The sequence below is a fragment of the Tupaia chinensis genome, unplaced genomic scaffold, assembly GCF_000334495.1.
Source record: "Tupaia chinensis unplaced genomic scaffold, TupChi_1.0 Scaffold000294_5, whole genome shotgun sequence".
Classification (NCBI taxonomy): Eukaryota; Metazoa; Chordata; class Mammalia; order Scandentia; family Tupaiidae; genus Tupaia; species Tupaia belangeri.
Genome location: NW_006159782.1, coordinates 2730713 through 2755250, shown reverse-complemented (window position 1 = coordinate 2755250; position 24538 = coordinate 2730713). Strand labels below are relative to the sequence as shown.

At 43.4% G+C, this 24538-nt stretch overlaps 1 protein-coding gene across 6 annotated transcripts in view; it reads left to right on the top strand.

Moving 5' to 3' along the window:
* Positions 1-24538, top strand: part of TNRC6B (trinucleotide repeat containing adaptor 6B) — a 223687-nt gene that overhangs the window by 55816 nt on the left and 143333 nt on the right. The window contains exon 1 of one of the 6 annotated variants that reach the window (XM_014588698.2): positions 11034-11156. The exons of 4 other annotated variants lie outside the window; for them this stretch is intronic. Coding sequence is in view for 1 of the 2 variants with exons in the window: in XM_006150750.3 (XP_006150812.1) it covers positions 12147-12151 (5 nt within the window). In the remaining variant the exon portion in view is untranslated. Of the gene's footprint in view, positions 1-11033; positions 11157-11989; positions 12152-24538 lie in introns of those variants that run through there. One more of the 6 variants, XM_006150750.3, reaches the window with a different exon arrangement.

The window sequence follows — 24538 nt, the reverse complement described above, 5'->3', positions numbered from 1 at the left end:
AAGCACATGTGCCCTATTGCAAAAACATCTCCAAAAAAAAGATACTCTCTAAATCCACAGTTATGAGCCCCCCCCGCCCTTTATAAGAGATTTTTTGCTCTAGAGCTCATGCATTCACCGGAGAGACAGAAACAGAGAGAAATCATCCCCTGGTGGGGATGGCCATACTGCAAACCCTTCTCTTCCATTCTCTTCTCAGGATCTTGGGCACACTTGTACATGTGCCCAGTGTGAGTTTTTAGCCACTGAGTCCAGGACTCGAACCACCATCAACTATGTGACAGTCCACTGATATAACCATTATGCCATCTATTGGTCCCGCGATGCCTTTTCTTCTTTTTTTTTTTTCTTTTGAGAGGTTTTTTTCACTATAGGGCGCGTGCGCTCGCCAGACAGAGAGAGACATAGAGACAGAAAGCAAGAAATCACCCCCCAGGGGGGATGGTCACGCCGCAATCCCTTCTCCTCCATTCTCCTCCATTCTCCTCTCGGGATCTTGGGCACGCACGCACATGCGCCCACCGTGAGTTCTAAGCCACCGGGTACGGGACGCGAACCGTGGTCGAGTACGTGGGAATCCAGCGACATAGCCATTACGCTAACTGCTGGTTCCCGTGATGCCTTTTCCTAAACCTAATGCCTATTTGTGATTTCTCTCAAAAAAATTAGCTATTTTTTATTTATTTGTTTAAACAAAAACTTTTTGGTTTTATTGATCTAGACTACTCTTTTTGGCAATTACTTTATGTTTTTATCATTATTAATTTCTTTTGTGGGTTGTTGATTTTTGAGTTAAATATTCAACCAATTAGTTCTCAATTTTATTTCCTAATTTTAAAATATATGTATTTTTTATTGTCAAGGGACATTTGTGCTCATCAGAGAGAGACAGAGTAAGGAAAAGAGCACCACTCAGTGGGGCATGATCGTGCCGCAATCCTTTCTCTTGTTTTCTCTATTCTGTTAGGATTTTCACACACACACACACACACACACACACACACACACACTCCCAACATGTTTTATTGGTTTATTGGGAAAGTCTTGATGACTTTTTGCACAGGAAAACATTGAAAATTACGTCATGACTTTTCCAATGGCTTAATACAAACTGGGACTTGAACTGTGTGGTTGGCCATGTGGGATCTAGCTTCCTTAACCACTAAGCCACAGGGCCAACCCTGTACATATTTTAAAAGTTTATTTACTTATTTCTTCCATGAGCCAGAGAAAGGAAGAGGGAGACACCACACACACACACACACACACACACACACAGAGTACCTTCATCGGGGCCTTACCGATACAGTCTACCACAGCCTTCAGCTGGCCCAGAATCATGGGCGCGTGTGTGCCTGGTGTACTCTTTGACTTGAGGTCTTTGACTTGAACTGGGATCCTTCCTGTGTAGGATAGCCTGGCAGACTGTAAGTATATATTCTTGGTTTTTGTTTTTAAGAGTAAATTAGGGCTGACTCCATGGCATGGTGATATGCTGCTCAAGAGAAGTCAAATCTGGGAACCAGCAGTTAGCATAATGGCTGTGTCACTGGACTCCCACGTAGTCGACCGCAGTTCGTGTCCCGGACCTGGTGGCTTAAAACTCACGCCGGGTGCGTGTGCGTGCGTGCCCAAGATCTCGAGAGGAGAATGGAGGAGAAGGGATTGCGGTGTGGCCATCCCCCCTAGGGGGTGATTTCTCGCTTTCTGTCTCTCTGTCTGTCTCTGTCTGTCTGGCGAGCGCATGCGCCCTATAGTGAATATCTCTCAAAAAACCCCCCAAAAAACAAACAAACAAAAAAAGAGAAGCCCAATCCTTCACAGCGAGTGTGATTTCCATGATTTGAATTCCCAGACTCATCAGCCTGAAACATGCCAGGCACATCTGAGTGCCCGAGGTCTGAGGGGACAGAGGACTGGAGGAAGGGGATCAGTGTGACCTGACGATGGAGGGTGCTCATGTCTCTTGTGTCTCTCTGTCTCTCATGCTAGTGCACATGGTCTGTCATTAATAAAAGAAAGAATTTTCTAAGTAAAATTTTTACTACTTTATATCCTTACCTTATAATCATAGCATTTTAAAACATTGTCTGATTATTAACTAACCAGCAGTTGGCGTAATGGCTATGTCGCTGGGCTCCCATGCAGTCGACCATGGTTCAAGTCCCAGACCCAGTGGCTTAAAGTCACGCCGGGCATGTGTACATGTGTGCCCAAGATCCCAAGAGGAGAATGGAGGAGAAGGGATTGCAGCGTGGCCATCCCCCCTGGGGGGTGATTTCTCGCTTTCTGTCTGTCTGTCTGTCTGTCTGTCTCTGTCTTTCTGGCGAGTGCATGCGCCCTATAGCAAAAACTTCTCCAAAAAAAAATTATATATATATACATACATACATATATATGTGTATGTATGTATATGTATGTGTGTGTATATGTGTATATATATGTGGATAAAGTACAATAAATATATCAGAGTCCAAAAAAACACAGGAGAAATAATGCATTTGTTGCACTTGTTTCTTTTAGGTGAATAATTGGACTAATTGCTTTAAATATAGAAGTATTGCCAAAAAAAAATGTCTGGAGGTTGAAGGAAAAATATAGAGCATATTATTTGAAAATAGAACACATTTTTTTTTTAAAGTTTGTATTCTGTGTTTCCTGACTTCTCATGCAGCTTGTTATTTAACACTTATCAGTTAACACATATAAACGTTTGTACGGTAATATTCCACACTGTGGAATGGAGAATTAGCAAACTTTGGTTTCATAAAGAAATCGTGTCCATAACTAATTAAAACAAGGCATCTATATGGTCTCCATGCATTTTAATATACTGAACATGCTCCACATAAGTAAGCTTTCTGTAACTCATCTGGAAGTTATTGGAAGGATAAAAATAGATGAAATATTCAGAATTTCCATCCTAGGAGTTTCCTGCTTTTCCTACATCTCAATTGTCCATCCAGGGCCCAGCTCTTCCAGTCAGTGCTGTGCAGACAGTGGGAGGGTTTTACGCCACAGGTACACAGTCATGCTGCCAGACCACCTAGGTGATGGCTCTGCCTGCCCTGAACCGGCTTCTTTCCTCTTCTGTCCGTGGAAGACGTGCAAGAGGGAGATCCTGTAATTCCTTCATAAAAGAAACAAAGAGCCAAAGCCAGGATGACAGAGATGCAGGGTTACAGTGTTCATAGATTCCTTTTCAAGGAGAACGGGGCTTTCTCAGAATTCACCAATTAAGTGCTGGCACATCACCCTAGCTCACTTGGGAGAAGCCCCTGGGGAACCTCACCTTTCTTGGTTTGTAGAGCAGGTGGAATCTGATGATCACAGGGTTATCTCTATACTATTGCTCCTTCTACCATTTTACTTATTGTACAAGGAGATTTTTAAAAATTTGTGGGGAGGCTGCAGGTGGTGTGGTGGTTGAGGGTGCTGGACTTCCACATGGCTAACTGGTTCGAATCCTGTACCAGGCAGCTTACTTTCTGACCTTCCCTTTCTCTCTCTCTCTCTGTCCTTCTCTGGTCTAAATAAAATAAATAAAAAAATAAATAAATAAAACTTAAATAAAATAATTCTTTTCTTTTTTTTTTTTTTTTCCTTTAGAGAAGTTTTTGCTATAGGGCGTGTATGTTCGCTGGAAAGACAGAGACAGAGAGACAGAAAGCGAGAAATCACCCCCCAGAGGGGATGGCCATGCCGCAATCCCTTCTCCTCCATTCTCTGGGCCCACACAAACACACACACACACACACACACACACACACGCCTGGCGTGAGTTTAAGCCACCGGGTCCGGGACTTGAACCGTGGTCAACTACATGGGAGTCCAGCGACATAGCCATTACGCTAACTGCTGGTCTCAATAAAATAATTTAAAAAAAAAAAAAGTTTTGGCAAAATGGAATTAAAAGATTGAAAATAGGGCCAGCCAGTGGTATGGTGGCTGAGGTGACTAGATCCTCTATGGATGGCTGCAGTTTGAGTCCAGGACCTGGTAGCTTGAGAAACACGGCAAGCATGTGTGTACATGTCTAAAGTCCCGAAAGGAGGAAGAAATGAAGGCGTTACAGTGTGACCATCTCCCATGGAGGGTGCTTTCTCACTTTCCTTCTCTCTTCCTGGTGAGAGCATGCGCTATGTGACAGAAAAAAAATTTTAAGACTTTTTTTGGTTAGGGTTTTGTCATAGGGTTTGTGTGCTTATTGGAAAGACAGACAGTGATAGGGAAAGTGAGGAGTTAGAAATCACAAGCACACACCTGGGACAGGGGATGCCTATGCTACAATCCCTTCTCCTCCATTCTCCTAGGATATTTTGGGTGTGAATGCACATGTGCCCAGAGTGATTTTCAAGCTGCCAGAGATTTGAACCATGGTTGGCCCTGTGGGAGTCCAACGCCTTAACCACCACACCACCTGCTGCCCCCAGTCTGGCAATTTAAAACATATATATATATATATATATATGTGTGTGTGTGTGTGTGTTCATTCTCCAACATAATATCATCAAGTTTAAGACACATGTTTTTTAGAAAAGAATTATTTATTTAATTTTATTTGTTGTGATTATTTATTTATTTTTTGGAGAGATTTTTGCTGTAGGGCACGTGTGCTCACCAGAAAGAGAGACAGAAAGCGAGAAATCACCCCCCAGGGGCGATGGTCATGCCACAATCCCTTCTCCTCCATTCTCCTCTCGGGATCTTGGGCACGCACGCACATGTGCCTGATGTGAATTAAAGCCACCCGGTCCAGGACTCGAACTGCAGTTGACTACATGGGAATCCAGCAACATAGCCATTGCGCCAACTGCTGATCCCGTTATGATTATTTTTTAAATCGACCAGAGAGAGATAGAGAGAAAGGGAAAATGAGAAAGCAAGCAGCCAGATCTGGGACTTGAACTGCAGTCAGCCATGTGGGAGTCCAGCTCCCTTAACAGCCACACCACCTGCTGGCCCCTCACAACACTTTTATAATGATGCTATGAGCCATTTAGTCCATTCATAGAGAACTAAGGGCCCTGGAAATTGAACCATCCCAGTGCAGTCTTTTTTTTTTTTTTTTTTTTTTTAGTTAAAGAAAAATGGATGCCTTTTATTTAAAGTTTTTTTTTTTTTAAGATTAGAAAACCAAAGTCAGAAGGAGCAAAATTATAATTTTAAGTGGGTGCCTAATGATTTTTTTAAATCTAAATTCTTTCAAAAATTGCCCTTGTTTAATGAGAAAAATGATCCAGAAGCATTGTGGAGATGGTCTCTGGTGAAGCTTTCTTTGGTGTTTGTCTGCCAAACCTTCAGCTAATTTTCTCCACACACTCACATAATAAACAGATGTTATTGTTCTTTGTCCCTCCAGAAAGTCAATAAGATGCTTTGAGCATCCCCCCTGAAAATATTTACTTAAATAATTAATTTTATTTATTATTATTATTTAATTTTGACCAGAGAAAGACAGGAGAGAAGAAATGCGAAAAAGCAAGCCACCAGGTCTGGGACTTGAACTGTAATTTGCCATATAGGAGTTCAGTGCCTTAACCACCACACCACCCACTGGACCTAATCATCCCCTGACTTTTTTGCTGTGACCTTTGTGCTCTACCAGTCTGGTTCGCATTTGCTTTGACTGGACCACTTCCACCTCTTGGCAGGCATGGCTTTGGGATCATCCTGGTAAAATCATCACAGAAATGCCTCAGGATCTTGATCGCACTTGTTTAAAATTTTCACTGAAAGCTCCCCTCTTACCTCTAGCTGATCTGGGTCTAACAGTTTCAGCCCCCATTGAGCAGAAAGTTGGTTCACATTTACTTTTTCAGGATTGTATAAGCTGCACCAATTGAGATGTCTGTGGTGTTGGCACCATTTCTGCTGCAAATCCCCTGTGTTCTTCAATAAGGACCAGATGGAAAAACATTTTTTTGTAATTTATTTCTTCCCTGAGTGAGACAGAGATAAGGAGAGACAGCATCCCCCAGAGTCTGGATACCATGACCCACCTCTAGCTTTAGCCAGCCCCACATCACAGGCAAGGGCATACCCAGCACATCCAGGGAAGTCTCTGGACATGAATCTGGACCCTTCCTGAGCCTCACAGAGCTTTGCATTTCACCACTGTGCCAGTTTATGACCCTATTCCTGACAAATCGATGTAGTGGTCTTCTTCTGCAGGCTTTATCTTCAATATCATTGAGTCTTCTCTCTGTTAATTTGTCAGAGAATATGTGAGCCTACCAGAGAAAGAGAGAGGGGGAGAGAGCCACCCCCCACTTAGGGAATGGTCACACTCCATTTTTCTGTTCTTTCCATATTTTGGGCACACATATATGCCTGGTGTGTTTTTCAAGATGCTGGGTCTGTAACAATAACTGCCCAGTGGGATTCAGCCCATGTAACCACCAGACCATAGACTGGTCCTTCTCAACCCTTTATTTATTTTTTTTTAAGATTTTATTTTATTTTTTTATCCCATCTCTCCCCCACTACAGTTTTTCCATTTTTTTTTCCATAGGGTATGTGCGCTCGCCAGAGAGAGAGAGAGACAGTGAGAGGGAAAGTGAGAAATCGCCCCCGAGGAGGGGTGGCCACATTGCAGTCCCTCCTCCTCTGTTATCCTTCTGGGGTTTTGGGAACATTGTGCACATGTGCCCTTTGTGATTTTCAAGCCACTGGGCCCAGGACTCAAACTACTGTCTGCCATGCGGGAGTCTAGGACCTTAACCACCACGCCACGGGCTGCCCCCTTCTCTACCTTTTTAAAAACAAGATTTTTAAAAATCTTGCGTTGGGGAGGCGGCAGCAGGTGGCTTGGTGGTTAGGGTGGCTGGACTCCCATGTGGCTGACCATGGTTTGAGGCCCAGACCTAGCAATGTGCTTTCTCATTTTCCTTCTCTCTCTCTGTCTTTCTCTAGTCAGCTTCAATAAAATGAAAAATAATGAATAAAATTAAATAAAATAATTCTTTCTTTTTTTTTTTTTGAGAGATTTTCACTGTAGGGCGCGTGCGCTCGCCAGACAGAGAGAGACATAGAGACAGAAAGCGACAAATCACCCCCCAGGGGGGATGGTCACGCCGCAATCCCTTCTCCTCCATTCTCCTCTTGGGATCTTGGGCACGTACGCACACGCGCCTGGCGTGAGTTTTAAGCCACTGGGTCCGGGACACGAACCGCGGTCGACTACGTGGGAGTCCAGCGACATAGCCATTACGCTAACTGCTGGTTCCCAATAAAATAATTCTTTAAAAAAAAAACAAGGTGCTCATTTGTAAACTGCTGATTTCTTTAGGGTACTATTGCTATAAACTTTTCATAGGTCATCAGTGATTTCACCATTCTTTCACCCAAACTGCACTCTAAATTTAATGTTTGTTCTTACTGCAATTTTAGCAGAACTCATGTTGCTCTGATAGTTTTGTTTGTTTGTTTCCCATAGAGTGAGTGTGCTCACTGTGAGACAGAGAGACAGAGGGAGAGATAGTGAGAGGGAAAGTGAGAAATCATACCCCAGGGAACCAGCAGTTAGCGTAATGGCTATGTCGCTGGACTCCCACGTAGTCGACCGCGGTTCGCGTCCCGGACCCAGTGGCCTCGAAATCATGCCGGGGGCGCGTGCGTGCGTGCCCAAGATCCCGAGAGGAGAATGGAGGAGAAGGGATTGCGGCGTGACCATCCCCCCTGGGGGGTGATTTCTCGCTTTCTGTCTCTATGTCTCTGTCTGTCTGTCTGGCGAGCACACGTGCCCTATAGGGAAAACCTCTCCAAAAAAAACCCGAAATCATACCCCAGAGGGAATGGCCATGCTTCAGTCCCTTCTCTGCCTTTCTCCTGGGATCTTGGGTGTGCACGCCTATGTACCTGGCACAGTTTTCAAGCTGCCAGGTCAAGGACTCTAACCATCTTCAGGTATGTGGGAATCCAGTGCCTCAACCATCACTCCACCTGCTGGCCCCTGGTAGGGGCTTTTCAAAATAATTAATGTATTATCCTCTTATTACCTCAAACTAGATCCTGTTCAGACTTGTTATAACAAGTATTTTGGTGCAAAAAAAGAAAAAAATTGAAATCTATGCATAGTTTTCTCATAATTCCTGTTTTATTTTTCCCTCTTTTTTTAAAGAATTATTTTATTTAACTTTATTTATTTAATTTGACCAGAGAGGGACAGAGAGAAAGGGAAACCAAGAAAACAAGCCTCCAGGTCTGGGATTTAAACCATGGTCAGCCATATGGGAATCCATCGACTTCAACCACAATGCCACCTGCCAGCCCTATAATTCCTATTTTCCATGAACTTTTTTTTAGAAGAATTATTTTATTTAGGGGACCAGCAGGTGGCATGGTGGTTAAGGCGCTGGACATTCCCACATGGCTGACCATGGTTTGAGTCCCGGGCCTGGTGGCTTCCTTTCTCACTTTCCCTTTCTCTCTCTGTGTGTCTCTCTCTGGTCAAAGTAAAATAAATGAATGAATAAATTAAATAAATAATTTTTAAAAAGAATTATTTTATTTAACTTAACCTATTTATTTTAATTTGACCAGAGAGGGGCAGAGTGAGAGAGAGAGAGAGAGAGACAAGGAGAAAGTGAGAAAGTAAACCACGAAGTCTGGGACTTGAATTGCAGTCAGCCTGTGGGAGTCTAACACCTCTAACTACCATACCACCTCCCTGCCTCAGAAATTATTTATTTAATTTTATTTATAATAATTATTATTCTTTTCTTTCTCTCTCTCTTTTTTTTGAGAGGTTTTTGCTATAGGGCACATGTGCTCGCCAGAAAGAGAGACAGAAAGTGAGAAATCACCCCCCCCGGGGGGGGGATGGCCACACCACAATCTCTTCTCCTCCATTCTCTCGGGATCTTGGGCACGCATGCACATGTGCCTGGTGTGAGTTTAAGCCACTGGGTCCGGGGCTCGAACCATGGTCAACTACACAGAAGTCCAGTGACATAGCCATTACGCCAACTACTGGTCCCTAATTATTATTTTTTCATTTGCCATAGGGCATACATGCTCACCAAGGAGAGCGAGAGAGAGAGAGTGAGAAGGCACACCACCAGGCCCAGGACTCAAACCATGATCGGCCATGTGGGAATCTAGTGCCTTAGCCACCATACCAAATGCTGGCCCATTTTGATGAACTTTTAATTTTTAGTTGTCAGAGGGTGCATGCACTTGCAGGGGGTGGGGAGAGAGAAAGCACCTACCCATGGAATGTGGTCACTCTCCAATTCCTTCTCTTCCACTTCTCCATCCTGTTGAGATTTTGGGCGTGCACACACACACACACACGTGCTCAGTCTGCTTTTCAAGCCACTGGGGTTAATATTCAGACAGTAGTCAGCCATGTGTGATCCGGCTTCTTTGACCACTAGGCTACCGATTAACATTCTATGAACTTTTTGAAGACAAGACCCCTGGGTGGTGCTGGTGGGGGGTGTTCCCTGAGGAATCCCACCTTTTCTGGTTTTTATAGAGATAAGTAGAGTCTGATAGTCACAGTGCACTCTTGCCCACCTTTTAGTCACTGTATTTCTTTTAACATTTTTACAAAAGAATTATTTGGGAACCAGCAGTTAGCGTAATGGCTATGTCGCTGGACTCCCATGTAGTCGACCGCGGTTCGTGTCCCGGACCCGGTGGCTTAAAGCTCACGCTGGGCACGTGTGCATGCATGCCCAAGATCCCGAGAGGAGAATGGAGGAGAAAGGATTGCGGCGTGACCATCCCCCTGGGGGGTGATTTCTCGCTTTCTGTCTCTATGTCTCTCTCTGTCTGTCTGGAGAGTGCACACACCCTATAACGAAAACCTCATTTGTTTATTTTTTAATTGACCAGAGAGGGGCAGAGTGAGAAAGAGAAAAGGAAAGTGAGAAAGCAAGCTGCCAGGTCCGGGACTCTACCAGTGATTGTCCATGTGGAAGTCCTGCACCCTTAACCACCATGCCACTTGCTGGCCTTAGTCACTTTATTTCTTTAAATGATCATCAAAACAAATAGATGAGGCTCGCTCTTTGTCCTGGTGGCTAAGGGGCCAGATCCCACTTGCAACCTTATGGTTTAAATTCTGCCCCAGTGGCTTGAGAAACACGTTGGGCTTGTGTGTGTGCATATGTGTGCCCAAAACCTCAACAGGATGGAGAAATGGAAGAGAAGAAATTGCAGTGTGACAACTCCCATTTAGGGGTGATTTCTCCCCCTCCCTTTCTCTGTCTCTCTTCCTCTCTAGTAAGCACATGTGCCCTCTGGTAAATAAAAAACAATTAGATGGATGTGAATTTCTAGGAAACATGCAGCCTTCATTCCCTAAATTCCTTACATTGGGATGGCAGATTTCCCGCTATTTAGCACAGCCCTTCTGAATAGGTGTCCAAGTAGCTCCTTCTTTGATTTATTTGCATGCTGTGTAGGATTTGGTGTGGGGCCTTACAAAGCAGTGAGGAGGACGTGGTATATCTGCCCTTAAGCAGTTACAACTGGTGAGAACACCATCGAGCAAATTCACAAATAATAAATCGCAGTTATGACCACCAGGGAAGAAGTACTAAGGGGATGTTACAGGAGCGTTTAACAGGAAGGCCTGGCCTAGATGGGGAGGGTTGAGAAGCTTCCCCAGGGTGGTGACTTGCTTCTGAGACGGCCAGGATAAGGTGAACAGATAGCTAAAAGAAGGAAGCCAAGTGCTGAGCTTCAGAGCCAGAAGAAACCAAAGGTACCCTGGAGGGCCGGCCATCTCCACATTCTACAAATAAGAAAACGGAGAGGGGGAGTAAGTTAGTGCCCTCAGTACAGAAGTCACACAGCCTGTTAGACACGGGGCTGGACGCAACCCCAGCGTGGGTTTCTTAGGTGGGCAGGAGTCCAGATGCCTATAGGGAGACAGGGGACTTAGGGGTGGTGGAACGAGGCAGGTTTTAATTCAGTGCTTATTCTCTGTCAGCTGCTGAGCTACTTCCTCAGGTGGGGGGAGGGGATTAAAGATGACTCAGACTGCCCTAGCCCAGAGGAACTCAGTTTGCAATGCTGTAGCACAGTTTTTATGTGGGTTTGGGGGAGGAGATACCGAACACACTTACACGCAAAACAATCAACGCTGAGTTCGGAATCTGGAGATCAGCCGTGCGCTGCAGCTTGTCTGGCTGTGACTTGGGGTAAGTCCCTTTACCTCTCTGAGTTGACGCTCCGTTTGTACTTGAGCACATTTCCTCGCAGTCTTTCTCTGTGCATTTTAAGAGTTTGCTAGAGAACAGTCGTGTCCTGTATTTGACCTTAATCTTGAAAAGCCAAAGTCTCTTGTTTGGGGAAAGCTTTGTTTAAGCCCCCTTTTAAAGAGCAGTTTGCCAGCCTGTGCTTGCCCAAACATCCAGAGAATAACCAGCAAGTGAGCCAGGATAAGATCCAGGATGGGCGAGAATCGCTAGCAACTGAGCATATTTCTATAAACCAATAAAGGTTTCTCTGTTTTTGTTCATCTGTTACCCTTATGCTGTTGCCACTTTCACATGCAGTGTCTGTAGGCGGCGAGTATGAGATAACAGCATTTCACAAACGAGAGTGGAAAAGGGTCGCTTCCCCTTTAAGGCAGCTTCAGCTTTAGCTCCCTCCCCTTTCCTGATTGACAAACCTACCCGAAGTCACATGATCCGCCTCTATTTGAAGGTCACAAAAAGCTGCTTCCTTTAGAGACAGAGGGGGAGAGAGAGAGCAAGAGGGAGAGTGAGTGAGAGAGTTAGTTGGAGCCAAAATGGCCGACAGAGTCTCTGCTGGTTGTGAGAGAGAGTTAGTTCAAGCCAAAATGGCCGACAGAGTCTCTGCTGGTTTCTGAATATTTAAAATACAAAAAAACAGATAGACAAAAAGAATTCATTTTTTGGACCTTTTTTCATTTCCATTTCTACCTTGTATGCCTCAATTTGCTGGACTTAAGCACTGCTGCACTTTATGAGGTTGGTAAATATTTTCAATTTTTTAAAACCAAAGTTAGTTCAAGCCAAAATGGCCGACAGAGTCTCTGCTGGTTTCTGAATATTTAAAATACAAAAAAACAGATAGACAAAAAGAATTCATTTTTTGGACCTTTTTTCATTTCCATTTCTACCTTGTATGCCTCAATTTGCTGGACTTAAGCACTGCTGCACTTTATGAGGTTGGTAAATATTTTCAATTTTTTAAAACCAATTGATTTATATGGATCTTGTCTAACCGTTTTCACTAGTGGTGTTGCAAATCGACATTTGTCTAGCATGGAGACTGGCTTCAGACATTTCGTGAAATCTGTGTGAATCAGACTCATGATGTACTTTTGGTTTGGCATTTTAGAAATGGAAAAGACTTGGTAAAATATTTAAATTTTGAAGTGATTTAATGGCACTTTTAATTTATATGCAGGTTTTCATCATCGTTTCTGTCTTGCAAATAAATGAAGCTTCGAGTAATTGGACATTTGATATTTAGAAAAGGGTTTTTAAAAACACAAGCCTCCCCCTCCCCCCTTAAATCTGCTGCAAAAATTTGCATAAATATAAATGGGTTTGCATTCTTTCGGCTGCTAAGGCCGACAAAGGATCTGGGAGGGCAAGCCCTAGAACGGGAAAGCCTTTTTTTTTTTCCTTCTTCTTTTTTTCTTTTCTTATTTTAAAAACTGGGCCATTCCTCCTAGAGAGATGTAAAACCCAAAGTAAGAGCTGATACATTTTAAACATCATCTTGGGGGTAGCAGCGAGTGAACACGGGAGGTTTGGGGTTTGTAGATTCCCCTGCTTGAAAACCTCCCAAGCAATATGTGGCTCACTCCTCTCCTTTCTGCGCGCGCTCATTTGCGCTGGGTCTCTGTGTTCTCAAACGTGCGGCCAGATGCGCTTTTATTTTGACCGTGGTTTTAACCAAACGGTAGGACTAGCTGGTAAACATGGTGTTGTAAATATAGAAACACCTATTCACTCTGATTAGGAATTATTTTATTATAAGTGGTCTCTAGACTGGCCGCCTCCATTTCTCATGGAATGAAATTTGTGTTTCATTTTATACAGGGGAATAATTGGGCTTTTCAGCTCAAATTCAGGGGTTTTGTGTGGGTGCCTGTTTCCTCCGTGTGTCCATTGTGAAGTGGTCGTTTTGGGTCACCTGAATCAGTCGCTGTGTGATTGTTCGTACGCCCTGAAACTGTGCAGTGCCTGAAGTTAAATTCCATCACTCCTAATGCAGGGTTCTAGAAGCCGAGAGCTGGGAGGAAAGAGGGCTGAAAACTTGCTTTCTCAGAGCCACCTCCCCCTATCATTGTGAGGGTGTGATGTAATGCCTCTCGGTCTGGTGGGCTGAAAGGATTGCAGTTTGTGATGTGGCGGGTAAATTGCCCCCCACCCCTGGGTAAATTAGCCCATCCCTCTCAGCACATCCCTGGCTCTTAGAAGCCTTGTTTTCTTTTCTCTTTTTCCCCTAATTTGTATCCTCCTGATGTATGCTGTGGCATATTGGCATAAGAAAGAGACTGTTCTAAATCTGTTACAAAGTATAGTTTAGAAAAGGCATTTAAGATATGCAAATGGGTTGAATTGTCATATCCCATCATTAAATATGTAGACTTGGATTAAAGCTAATTAAGCATAAATAGAATAATTTTGATCAGAAGGGAAGCAGTGTTTTTTGTTTCCTTTTTAATTAATCTAATTATGAGGTGCTTGCTAGGCCTGAAAGTGTTAAAAAATAAAATGAAAAAAAAATGCTGGACCATTTTGAAAATTTGACAGTCTGGAAGAGGGTGTGTAGTGCTTTCAAAAGCTTTATTCACTGTTAAAATGGGTTGGCCTCTTGTGCTGAAAATGGCCTGTTTCTTTGGGCCAATTGTGTGTAGATGAAGAGAGTTTCACGCTAATTTAACAAAAAAGACCTTGCATTTGAATACATAAAGATAATTAAAGTCCTCTCTCTAAAAAGCAATTTTTTTTTAAAGTAATGCTGTTGTTACTTAGTAATGGTAGTAAGTAGAGGAGTGACTGTTCAGACTCAATGCAGATTTTTGGTGATCTGTATGTGGGTTTTGGGTAAGAGGGACTAGAGACATTACCTCCAGGAGGTAGTCTGGAACAAATGTGTCTCTAAATTGTTTTACAGCTTGAATTTAAAGAAAAAGACACAAACTACCTTAGTGATACAGAGTACTGTATTGTGATGATCTAAGGAAAATTAGAGCTCTGATTTTTGTTGTTGCTTTTTCAGAAAATGAAAGTACTTACTTGGGGCTCTACTTATTAGATGATTCATTTTACCCATTTCCTAAGTTGACCTTACCGAAGAAGAGCGTAAAACCTAGGCTTTCCATGTTCTGTCATTTGGCTTGTTTTTGTGGACTCTGTAAACATGTGAATGGCAGGTTAATCCAGTTTTCAGAAGAGGGGGCCTGCTCTTTTTAGGCCAAAAGGAGAATCATATAATGAGCACTAACAGAATGTTATCTGATTCTTTGAAGTGGTGTTTTGTAAATCTTTTTTCCTAGACAGTTGAAAGGTGAGCTGAATAAGGCCTGGTGTCACGGATGGTAAGCATTATGTCTTCGGTGATTTTGAGACACTCAGCTGCCATTTTGAATCTAAATTCCTACAGAGCTGATCCTTATAGCTCACCAAAATGATGGTAATTCAGTAGCAAATAAAAATGAGTAATTAAATAAGTGGATAGTATTTAATTTGTGCCTTTTGTTGAAGTCTTCCTGTTGGTAGTGTGAAGTAGAGCTTTGAGAACTTTAGCGATGTGGCTGGTGCTACAAAGGGCTAAACCCAGGGTTATGAGAACTTCATATTATGGTTTTAGTTTTTTTAAATGAAGTGGCTTATAGAAGGAAGCTTCTTACTGAAGAAAGTGAATATAATCCTCACTAATCATCCCTCCATTCAACAAGTCCATTTACCATTACGGTAGTAAGTTGCTCTTCAGAACCCTACCTTGTGTCAGAAGGAAATGTCACAGGTTCGTTACTGAAACATCATGAAAATTGATAGTGTTTATCAAAATCGGTGTCTTAGTGTTTTTTAGTCCTTCCATCTGGTTTCCAGAAAGAATGTGTTAGCATCTTTGATTTGTAGTGCAAAATTAGCTCTGTTCAGCTTGTAATGTCCATTTCTTCTTATTCTCTATAAAAATAAACTTTAGAAAATTGAAACAGAGGCTTCTAAGCCTTTTTCAGCTCTTCAGCTCTACAAGAGCAACTGAAAGAAAGCTATTTGTTGATGAGTCTTCCAGGTTCTGCAGAGCAGACCAGATAATAGGTGCATAATGGATGGTCTTCACCCTGCCCAGCTGCCCATGACAGGGAAGTTTGGACGGAATTTTCCCCCCTTTGCTCTAGGACGTGTGCACTCACCAGAGAAAAATAGAGAGAACAAGGGAAAGTGAGAAATCACTCCCCTGTGCCCCACCCCCCCCCAGACAGCCATGCCATAATCCTTTCTCTCTTGAGATTTTTGGCACGCACGCACGTGCACTTGCTGTTTTTCAAGCTGCTGAGTCCAGGATTCGAACCACACTGTTGGTCAAGTGGGATCTAGTGGCCTTAGTTGCCATGCCTCTGACTGTTCAGGAATTTCACTTTTATAGCTCAGATTATATGTGCCTTGACTGTCTGTGGTTTAAACTGGACATGGTTCTGAGGCAACAAAGATGCATGTACTTTGTCCATCTCCTCAAGGAGGACCTGTCCAGCCTGGTTGGTAAACAGGTCATCTCAGCTGGGTAGTATACATGCAGTAATTATAATAGGATAGATACCTAGTAATAGAAGTATCTCGGGACCAGCAGTTGGCGTAATGGCTATGTCGCCGGACTCCCATGTAGTCGACAGTGGTTCCAGTCCCGGACCCGGTGCCTTAAACTCATGCTGGGCGTGTGCGTGCGTGCCCGCCCAAGATCCCGAGAGGAGAATGGAGGAGAAAGGATTGCGGCGTGGCCATCCCCCCCCCCGGGGAGGGATTTCTTGCTTTCTGTCTCTCTGTCTCTGTCTTTCTGGCGAGCACACGCGCCCTATAGCGAAAACCTCTCAAAAAAAAAAAAAAGGAAGTATCTTGATTATCTTCATTAGGAGGGAAACCAACTAATGGCATCTTCATTCATTTTTAGTCATCATTTGGATATTAGACTTTCAGGAGAACTTGTGATTTCAAGATAGGCTTTCTGAGCACTGGCTAGGTGGAGGGGGCAGGGTATGCTGACTGTTATGATTTACACTAATCCCATGTCCCTTACCGGCTTCTTGTGATTAGACTAGTCTAGTGGTGGAGTGGGTGGGGTGAGTTGAAGCCAGTTGGCCCTGCAGAGGGATTTAACTCAAGACCTTGATGTCTTAGCATGTTCTCCTTCCTGTCTTCCCGTGTCCATTCAGCAGTCATTTAGTGTGCCCTCCTGTGGGGGAGGGATTGAAGAAGTGACTGGGTTGGCCATTGCCCCACAGGGAGTGAATGCTCATTTTGTTTTTGGTCGTTCTAGAGACTTCCATTTAAGGTTTGACACAACAGTCATTTTATCAAACATTTTTTCTGTAGCACTTCATAATTATTTTTTGAATTATCTTGGAGAATTTTGCACCCATAAAAAGCTGCTTTCATAGTTACTCTGTCACATCCCTGGTTTTATTATTTTTAAATACTCCTTAATTGTATGAGCATCTGAAATTATATTATTTGTGTATGGTACATCTCTTTCCACAAAAGTGAGCTTTCCTGAGAACAGAGACCTTAGCTTGACCACTGGTCCATTCCTAGCATCCTGAACAGGCCTGGTGGGAGTGTGTGCTCAATAAAAAATGATTGAGTTAGACCTGAGTATAGATCACTAGGGTGGGCCAGCCTGTTGCTGCGCAGATAAGGTGGCTGGATCCCCCATGGCTGACCATGTGGTTTGGACCCAGCAGCTTGAGAAGTAAGCCTGGCGCATATGTGCATGTGCCCAAAATCTTGAAAGGATTAATGGGGAGGAAGTGTTATGGCATGACTGTTCCCCGTGGTGGAGGTTCTTTCTCAGGTCCCCCCGACCCCCTTTCTTTTCCTCTCTCTCTCTCTCTCTCTCTCTCTCTGGTTGCACATGTGCTTTGTGGCAAATTTTTAAAAGGGGAGGGGCTAGCTCTGTGACCATAGGCCCCTGGTTCTTTATTGTAAAATGGAGATAATGTATTGTTGCAAAGCAGGAAGAAATGCTTTGTGGGAGGGATGGGCACCTGGTCTTGTGGGATAGTAAGTGTCCTTCCCTCTTGCAATATCTTCCTTTGTTGCATAAACCAGAAAGGCCTCTATGGCTCCACAGAATACCTCCTTTCTCTCTCAGGGCTCTCAGCATCGTGAAGTGTGCAGCCATTGCATGAGCCTAGCCCAGAGGAGGACAGGAGCAGTGCAGGAGCAGTGCCCACATTCCTGTGGTCTGATGCTGACTCTTCATGCTCTCAGTTTCCTTCAGGCTCTGCCTCTGTGATGTATCCACATTTGCTTGGCTGCTTTTCATACATTTTGTATTTTGCATCAAAAGGTTCTCAGCAATTTTAAATGAATTGGTCTTAGAGTTTACAAGGCAAAAGAGAACATAGAATACAGTGTTTTCCCCTTCATTTTGATTATTCTGAGTCCACACATGCAAATTCTATTTATTTAAGCAAAGTATTACTAGTTTCCACTCAAAAGACAGAAAAATAAAAAATTAGGTCAATTGCCTAGTTTATGCAGTGCTGTTGATTTAATATAGATGACACAGAAATGATTTTTATTCATTGACCTTGGAATTTTTTTTTAAACCCAGAAAATTGTGATCTACTTACTCATCCATTGAGCAAACAATTATTGAGTACCTTATTATCTCAGTACATGCCAGGTATTGAGCTAAGCACTCGCGTAGTAGTAAGACGATTTTGTTAGAAGGACTCCAAAGGCAAGGAGGCTGAGCCTTGTTCTGGTGTTCTGTGATTCCAGAGGAAGAACACCTCACCCAAATAGAGGTAGCAGCTTGTGTAAAAGCCCTTGAGGCAGGAGTGGACATTGGCATATCTGGGGAAGTGCATTTAGACACGAGGACATAGTTGGAGTGTAATGTGCTTAGGAGAAGAAATAATGTGGGGAATGAGGGACCAAGCTGAAAAAATTAAACCCTGGCCAGATACAGGAGAGCCTGTAAGCCGTGTTTGGGAATCTTCACCTTGAGAATAAAGTTTTGAACAAGAATCTCTGTAACCTGTTCAGATTGGATTTTTGAAAGATAACCCTGGCGGCAGTAAGAAAAATAGCTGGGGAGCTGAGTGGCCCCGGAGTGCAGCAGTTAGGGCCTTGGATTACAGAGACGGATCCCGCATGACTGACTATAGTTTGGATCCTGACCTCACAGGCTTGAAAACACACCAAGTGGGACCAGCAGGTGGCATGGTGGTTAAAGGCGCTGGACTCCCATGTGGCCAGCTGCAGTTCGAGTCCTGGACTTGGTGTCTTGCTTTCTCACTCCCCCCCTGTCTCTCGCTCTGTCCCTCTCTGGTCAAAATTAAAAATGAATAAATAAATAAAGTTAAATAAAATAATTTTTTAAAAACGAAACGAAACACACCCGGTATGTTTGTGTGCATGCCCTAAATCCTGATGCCATAGAGAAATGGAGAAGATAGGATCGCATTGTGAGCTCCCCTCCCCCAGCAGACTCAGTCTCTGGGAATAAAAAAATCACATGATATTGTTGTAATCTTGGGTAATGGTGGCCTGAACTGCCAGCAGGGTTGGGAAAAACTAGATGGATCCCAGAGACATTAGGAAGATTTCATAGGAGCTGATTACTGTGTATAAGAAAGCAAGGCTGGGGAAATTTAAAAAGACACATGTATCTCTGGTCTGGGCTACTGGGGAGGGTGGCGCTACCAGTCACAAATTTCAGGTCCCTGTAGATGAGGGACAGGTACAGAATTGAGATCAAAAGTTCAATTTTGGAGTTCTTGAATCTTGGGACATTGCAGTGGTGCTCTGGAATGATGATATATCTGGCCTGGAGATAAAGATTTTTTTTTTTTGAGAGGTTTTTGCTATAGGGGCGCATGTGCTCGCCAGACAGACAGAGAGAGACAGAAAGCGAGATATCACCCCCCAGGGGTGATGGCCATGCTGCAATCCCTTCTCCTCCGTTCTCCTCTCAGGATCTTGGGCATGCATGCACACGCGCCCAGGTCCGGGACGCAAACCTCGATTGACTACATGGCTGTCCAGTGACATAGCCATTACACTAACTGCTGATCCGAGATAAAGAGTTGAAAAAAATAACAGTTACAAGTTTGCCAAGATTCTCCCTCCCCCTTTTTGAATGCTAGAGAGTAAATATATGAGAAATAGTGATCTTAACTGGGCTGATCAGAGAAAGAGAGAGGTAGAGAAGAAAGAATCCCACTCCCCAAAGTGGTCATGCCACAAACCCTTTCCCTCCATTTCCCCTGCCTTTTGGGATGTTTGGGCACGTGTTTCTCCAGCTGCCAGGTTCAGCACCCAAACTTTGAGGTCAGCCATGTGAGATCTTGCTGCCTTAACCACCAGGCCACAAAGATGGCCCAGATTTTTCCTTTTTAGGTTAATTTCTTTGGTAAGATGTTGAAAGATGGCATACCTAAGAACGTAGGGTGCAGGGTACTTACGGTTCAATGCTGTTAAGGGGACACTGATTTATAAAGAAGATATGGTCATATACTCCCATGATTGCAGTGGTTCTTAGAAATACCAAAGGAGGTTGAGGGAGGAGAAATAGTGATCTTAACTGGGCTGATCAGAGAAGGATCTGTGATGGCCTTGTGTTTGAGCCGAGCCTTAAAGGTCGGGCAGAATTGTGGTGGGGAAACTCAGAGGGCAGGCCATGCTAGGTTCAGGAAGGTGATGGACAATGAGGTATGTCCAGGACGAGTAGTTGGAGGTTGTAGGTGTGTAGAGGAGTTGGGTTGCTTGCTGAGCGGTTTGGACTCCCATGGTAGGCAGTAGGAACCTGGGGAAAGTTTGATGGCAATGCCAACAGAGTGCTATTTTGAGAGTATTAATATAGATAGCAGTGGGGCACAGCAGAACTGGGAGTGGAAAGGAGGGGTGATCGAGGGAAGAATTTAGAGTCAGGTAGGCCAGTCAGGAGGCTGTGACAAGGAGGACTGTTATTTTTAAAAGCCTGCTATAAGCTAGGCTGCTTAAAGGGACCAGACACTCTAGGTTTTCATGGGGAGTGATGGGAATCTTCAGTAGAAATGAAGAGGATGAGTTTCACATCAGACATACGGAGTTAAGAAATTGGTAGGATTGGGGCTGGCAGGAGGCATATGGTGGTTAAAGGTGCTTGACTCCCACATGACCGACAGTAGAGTCCTGGGCCTGGTGGCTTGCTCTCTTGACTCTCCCTCTAACCCCCCTCCCTCCGTCCTTCTCCATGTGTGTGTGTGTCTGTCTCTCTCTCTCTGGTCAAGTTTTAAAAAAAGAAAAATTGGTAGGACTTCCCAGATGGAACTGTTTAGCAGGCAGCTGGCAGTGTGGAGCTGTAGCTTGATAAAGAGGTCAGAAGTGGAGATAAAGAATTGGAAGGCTTCCACGCAGAAGTGGTGGTTGAAGCCGAGGGAGTAGATGAGGTCACCACTGGAGTGTAAAGAATAGGAAGAGAACTGAGGTGGTACCTTGGGGACAGGAGGAGAAAGAGGACCTGGGTAACAGTGGAAAGAAAGATGTTCATGTAGGAGGATGGACAGTCATAGTTACTGAAGATGAGGGAAGGACTTTTTGATTGCAGATATGGTCAGTAGTTTGAGATATTGCACAGGAACATGAATATTTGGTTGTGGTGACGTTCCTGAACCAGATGTTGGAAGGTACTCTAGCGGGAAAATTTTGGGAATCATTAGGTGATGCCAGCACCATCCAGTAGAAATAGAATACAACAGACCTTATGTGTTATTTTAAAATTTCCAGGACTCCTATTAAAAAAGTAAAAAGAAACATGAAGTTGATTTTAATAATACACCTTTTAACCTAATATGTGCAAAAATTATTAGTTCAGCATGTAATTGATTTAAAAGCACTAATGATACATTTTACTTTTTTTTCAACTAAGTCTTCAAAATCTGGTGTGTATTTTATACTTGCAACAGTTTCAATTTCAATTCCAACAAAATTTTTTGTTGGAAATGCTTTATCTGTATTTAGATTTCATAAATGTACTACTTTTTCATGAAAAAGTAGATTCACATACCCAAATATTTCCAAATATGGTTTTCCAGTTATGGAAATAAGTGTCAGTTTTTAGATTTAAATTAAGCAAAGTAAGAGAGAGAGAGAAAGAGAGAGACGTCGAATTCAGAGCCAGCAGATGGCATCAAGGTTCAGGCACTTGATCCCACGTGGCCAGCTAAGCAGTTGAGTCTAGCAGCTTGAAAATCACCCTGGATGCGGGTGCCTGTGTGCCCAAAATCCCAAAAGGAGATTAAAGAAGAAAGGATTGTGGCGTGGCCATTCCTCCCGGGGGCTGATTTCTCACTTAATCTCTCTCTCTCTGGCGAGCACACACATCCTATAGCAAAAACTAAAAAGAGAAAAAGATTCAAGAGAGACTCAAGATTAAGATCCTTCTTCATGCAGCAGGCGGCACATCCATCTCATAATCTGAGAGTCCTGAGATTCAGTTTCTGAATGGCAGTTACCCCCTTGCAGGTGCACACCAGCCATGGGTGGCTGCCATATTGGACAGCCCAGGGTTACACCAAGCGAATTGGCTATGTTATAGCCCATGTGCACTTTGAAAGCACCTGAAATGATTTCATGCCATCACAAAGCATTTCACAGCATTAGTGTTTCTTAGAGCACATGTTGGCTTATCTTAGCAGCATTTTTAGAATTGGACAGATCAGATCCTTAATTTGCACGTGAGGAGGCAATTTTTTTTAAGCTATTTATTTATTGTTATTATTGTTAATATTATTTTCACATGAGTTTTGCCAGAGAAAGAGAGAGAGAGAGGGAGGGAGGGAGGGAGGGAGAGAGAGAGAGAGAGAAAGAGAGGAGAAGAGAAGAGAAGAGGAGAGGAGAGAGAGAGAGAGAGAAGAGAAGAGAAGAGGAGAGGAGAATGAAAAAGCAAGCTGTCAGGTCCGGGACTCAAACCATGGCCAGCCATGTGGGAATTCCAACAGCCTAACCACCATGCCACCTGCTGGCCTGGCAAATTTTTAATAAAAGTACACAGATTTCAAAACTTGGTCCTTGGTTTATTTTGATGATTTGATTAAGGGTTTTTCAACTTTACGGTGGGACAGAAGTGGGAAGCACTCAGTAGAATTTTGAATTTTGATTCCTCGCTAGTGATTTACTCTAGGATAGTCTTTTATGATAGTGAGCAATGGCCACACAACACAGCTCTCAGTTAGCCCCGATGGTGAGGGCCAACCACAGACACTCTATAGTATACTGTATTCAATAAATTACATGAGATGTTCAACACTTCCATTATAGAAAATGCTTTGTTTTAGGTGATTTTGCCCAACTGTAGGCCAGTGTAAGTGTTGTGAGCATGTTTAAGGTAGGTTTTGCTAAGCTATGTATGATGTTTGGTAGGTTAAGGGTATTAAATGTAATTTTGATTTGCAGTATTTTCAACTTATGACGGGTTTATCAGGGTGTGAGATGCATTTTTGATTTACCATGCGTTTATCAGCCATAACCCCATCCTGCATCGAGGAGCATCTGTTTAGGCTAAGGTCAGCAGGATAGAATGTTGGTAGAAGTTCCTGAACACACCAGCTTTGGGTCACATTTCTGAAATGCTCAGTGTGGAGGCTTCCATCTGAAAACAGATTTCAGTAAAAAAGGCAGGAATATTCTTGCTCCTTTTTGTAGATTTATTTTGAATTCCCTGGAGTCAGTGAGATGGTGACTCCAGGTCAGGAGGTGTGAAATTCAGGTCTTGTGTTCTTGGAAGCTTTTATTTCCTTTTTTAAACAAAATTTTGCGGGGTTGGGAGAGACTCACTCCCATAAGGATTGGTCACACCACAATGTCCTCTTCTCCGTTTCTCCCTCCTTTCAGGATCTTGGACACTCATGCACAAGTGCCCAGCATGTCTCTCAAGCTGCCAGGTCTGGGACTTGAATTGCACATTTGACCATGTGAGATCCAGCCACCTTAAGTACGACACCACAGGCTGGCCATCTTGGAAACTTTAAGGCAGCTGTCCCAGCCTCCCAGTGTGGTGGAGGTATCTGGGAGGGAAAGTTGCAGTGGGGCTAATTATTTTGTGTTTCTGTCGCTCTCTCTTCTTTTGATGACATGTAGGCTATTTGACCTGAACTGTCAGACAGTTGGTATTCTTTGCTGACCTGGGCTATTAGAGCTAATATTTACAAAACATGGGTGGCTCCTGTCAGTTTATAAAAGCTGGTTCAAAGATTCATCTAATCATCTCATTGATTTAGCCTGCTTTGTAGCTGTTAACTAGACCTTCTAAACTGTAATAGTAAATATAGAAATGATCATGAATTCTGCATGGAGCCAACCTTGTTCACGCTAGAGTGTTGGTTTAGGTTATTGGCCAGTTTCATTTCAGCTGATATGGAGGAGCTTTCTGACAATATAAAGTTCCCTAGAGGATTTGAGTGTCTGCTTTTATTTTTATTTATTCTATTTTGTATTTACCAGAGGGTACTTGTGCTTCTTGAGAGAGACAAAGAGACAGCAAGAGAGAGAGAGAGAAAGCACCCCCGATGTGGCACGTCATACCACAATCTCTTGTCCTTCATTCTCCATCTTGTCTTGGTTTTGGAAATGCATGTGCACACACACCCAGTGTGTTGGTCAAGCCTCCAGGGCTGGGATTTGAACCACGATTGGCCATGTGGTATCCATTTCCTTTCACGATGAGCTATAAGGCTGGCCCTTAAGGTACCAGTTTTGGATTTTTGCTTTTTAGTCTCAGTTTGGGGACACGAATCATTAGTTTTCCGTTTTAGTTATTTCTTTTTTAAACTATATCCTAGTCAAGCAAGCTGGATTTGAGTGTTTCCCAAACCTGTTCAAACAAATATGGAAGTTCTCACATTTGGGTTTTGGGGAACTGTAACATTGAAAAACCAGCACTGGAATCCTTCATGACTTATGTGAATTACCAGTTTGAAATTTGCCAAGTGAAGGTTTTTGGTTTTTTTTTGTTTTGTTTTGTTTTTTTGAGAGAGAGTGAGGTTTTTTGCCATAGGGCATGTGTGCTCACTGGAGAGATGGAGAGTGAGAAATCACCCCCCAGCGGGATGGCCACACCAGTTCTTTCTTCTCCATTCTCCTCCTGGGATCTTGGGCACGCATGCACACACATCTGGCATGTTTCAAGCCACTGGGTCTGGGGCTCAAAACGTGGTCGGCAGTGTAGGAGTCCAGTCACATAACCGTTATACCATCTACTGGGTCCCAAATAAAGTCTTTTTTTTTTTTTTTTAAAGAGATTTTTGCTATTATAGGGCATGTATGTTTGCCAGAGACAGACAGAAATCCAGAAATCACCCCCTGGGGGATGACCACATTGCAATTCC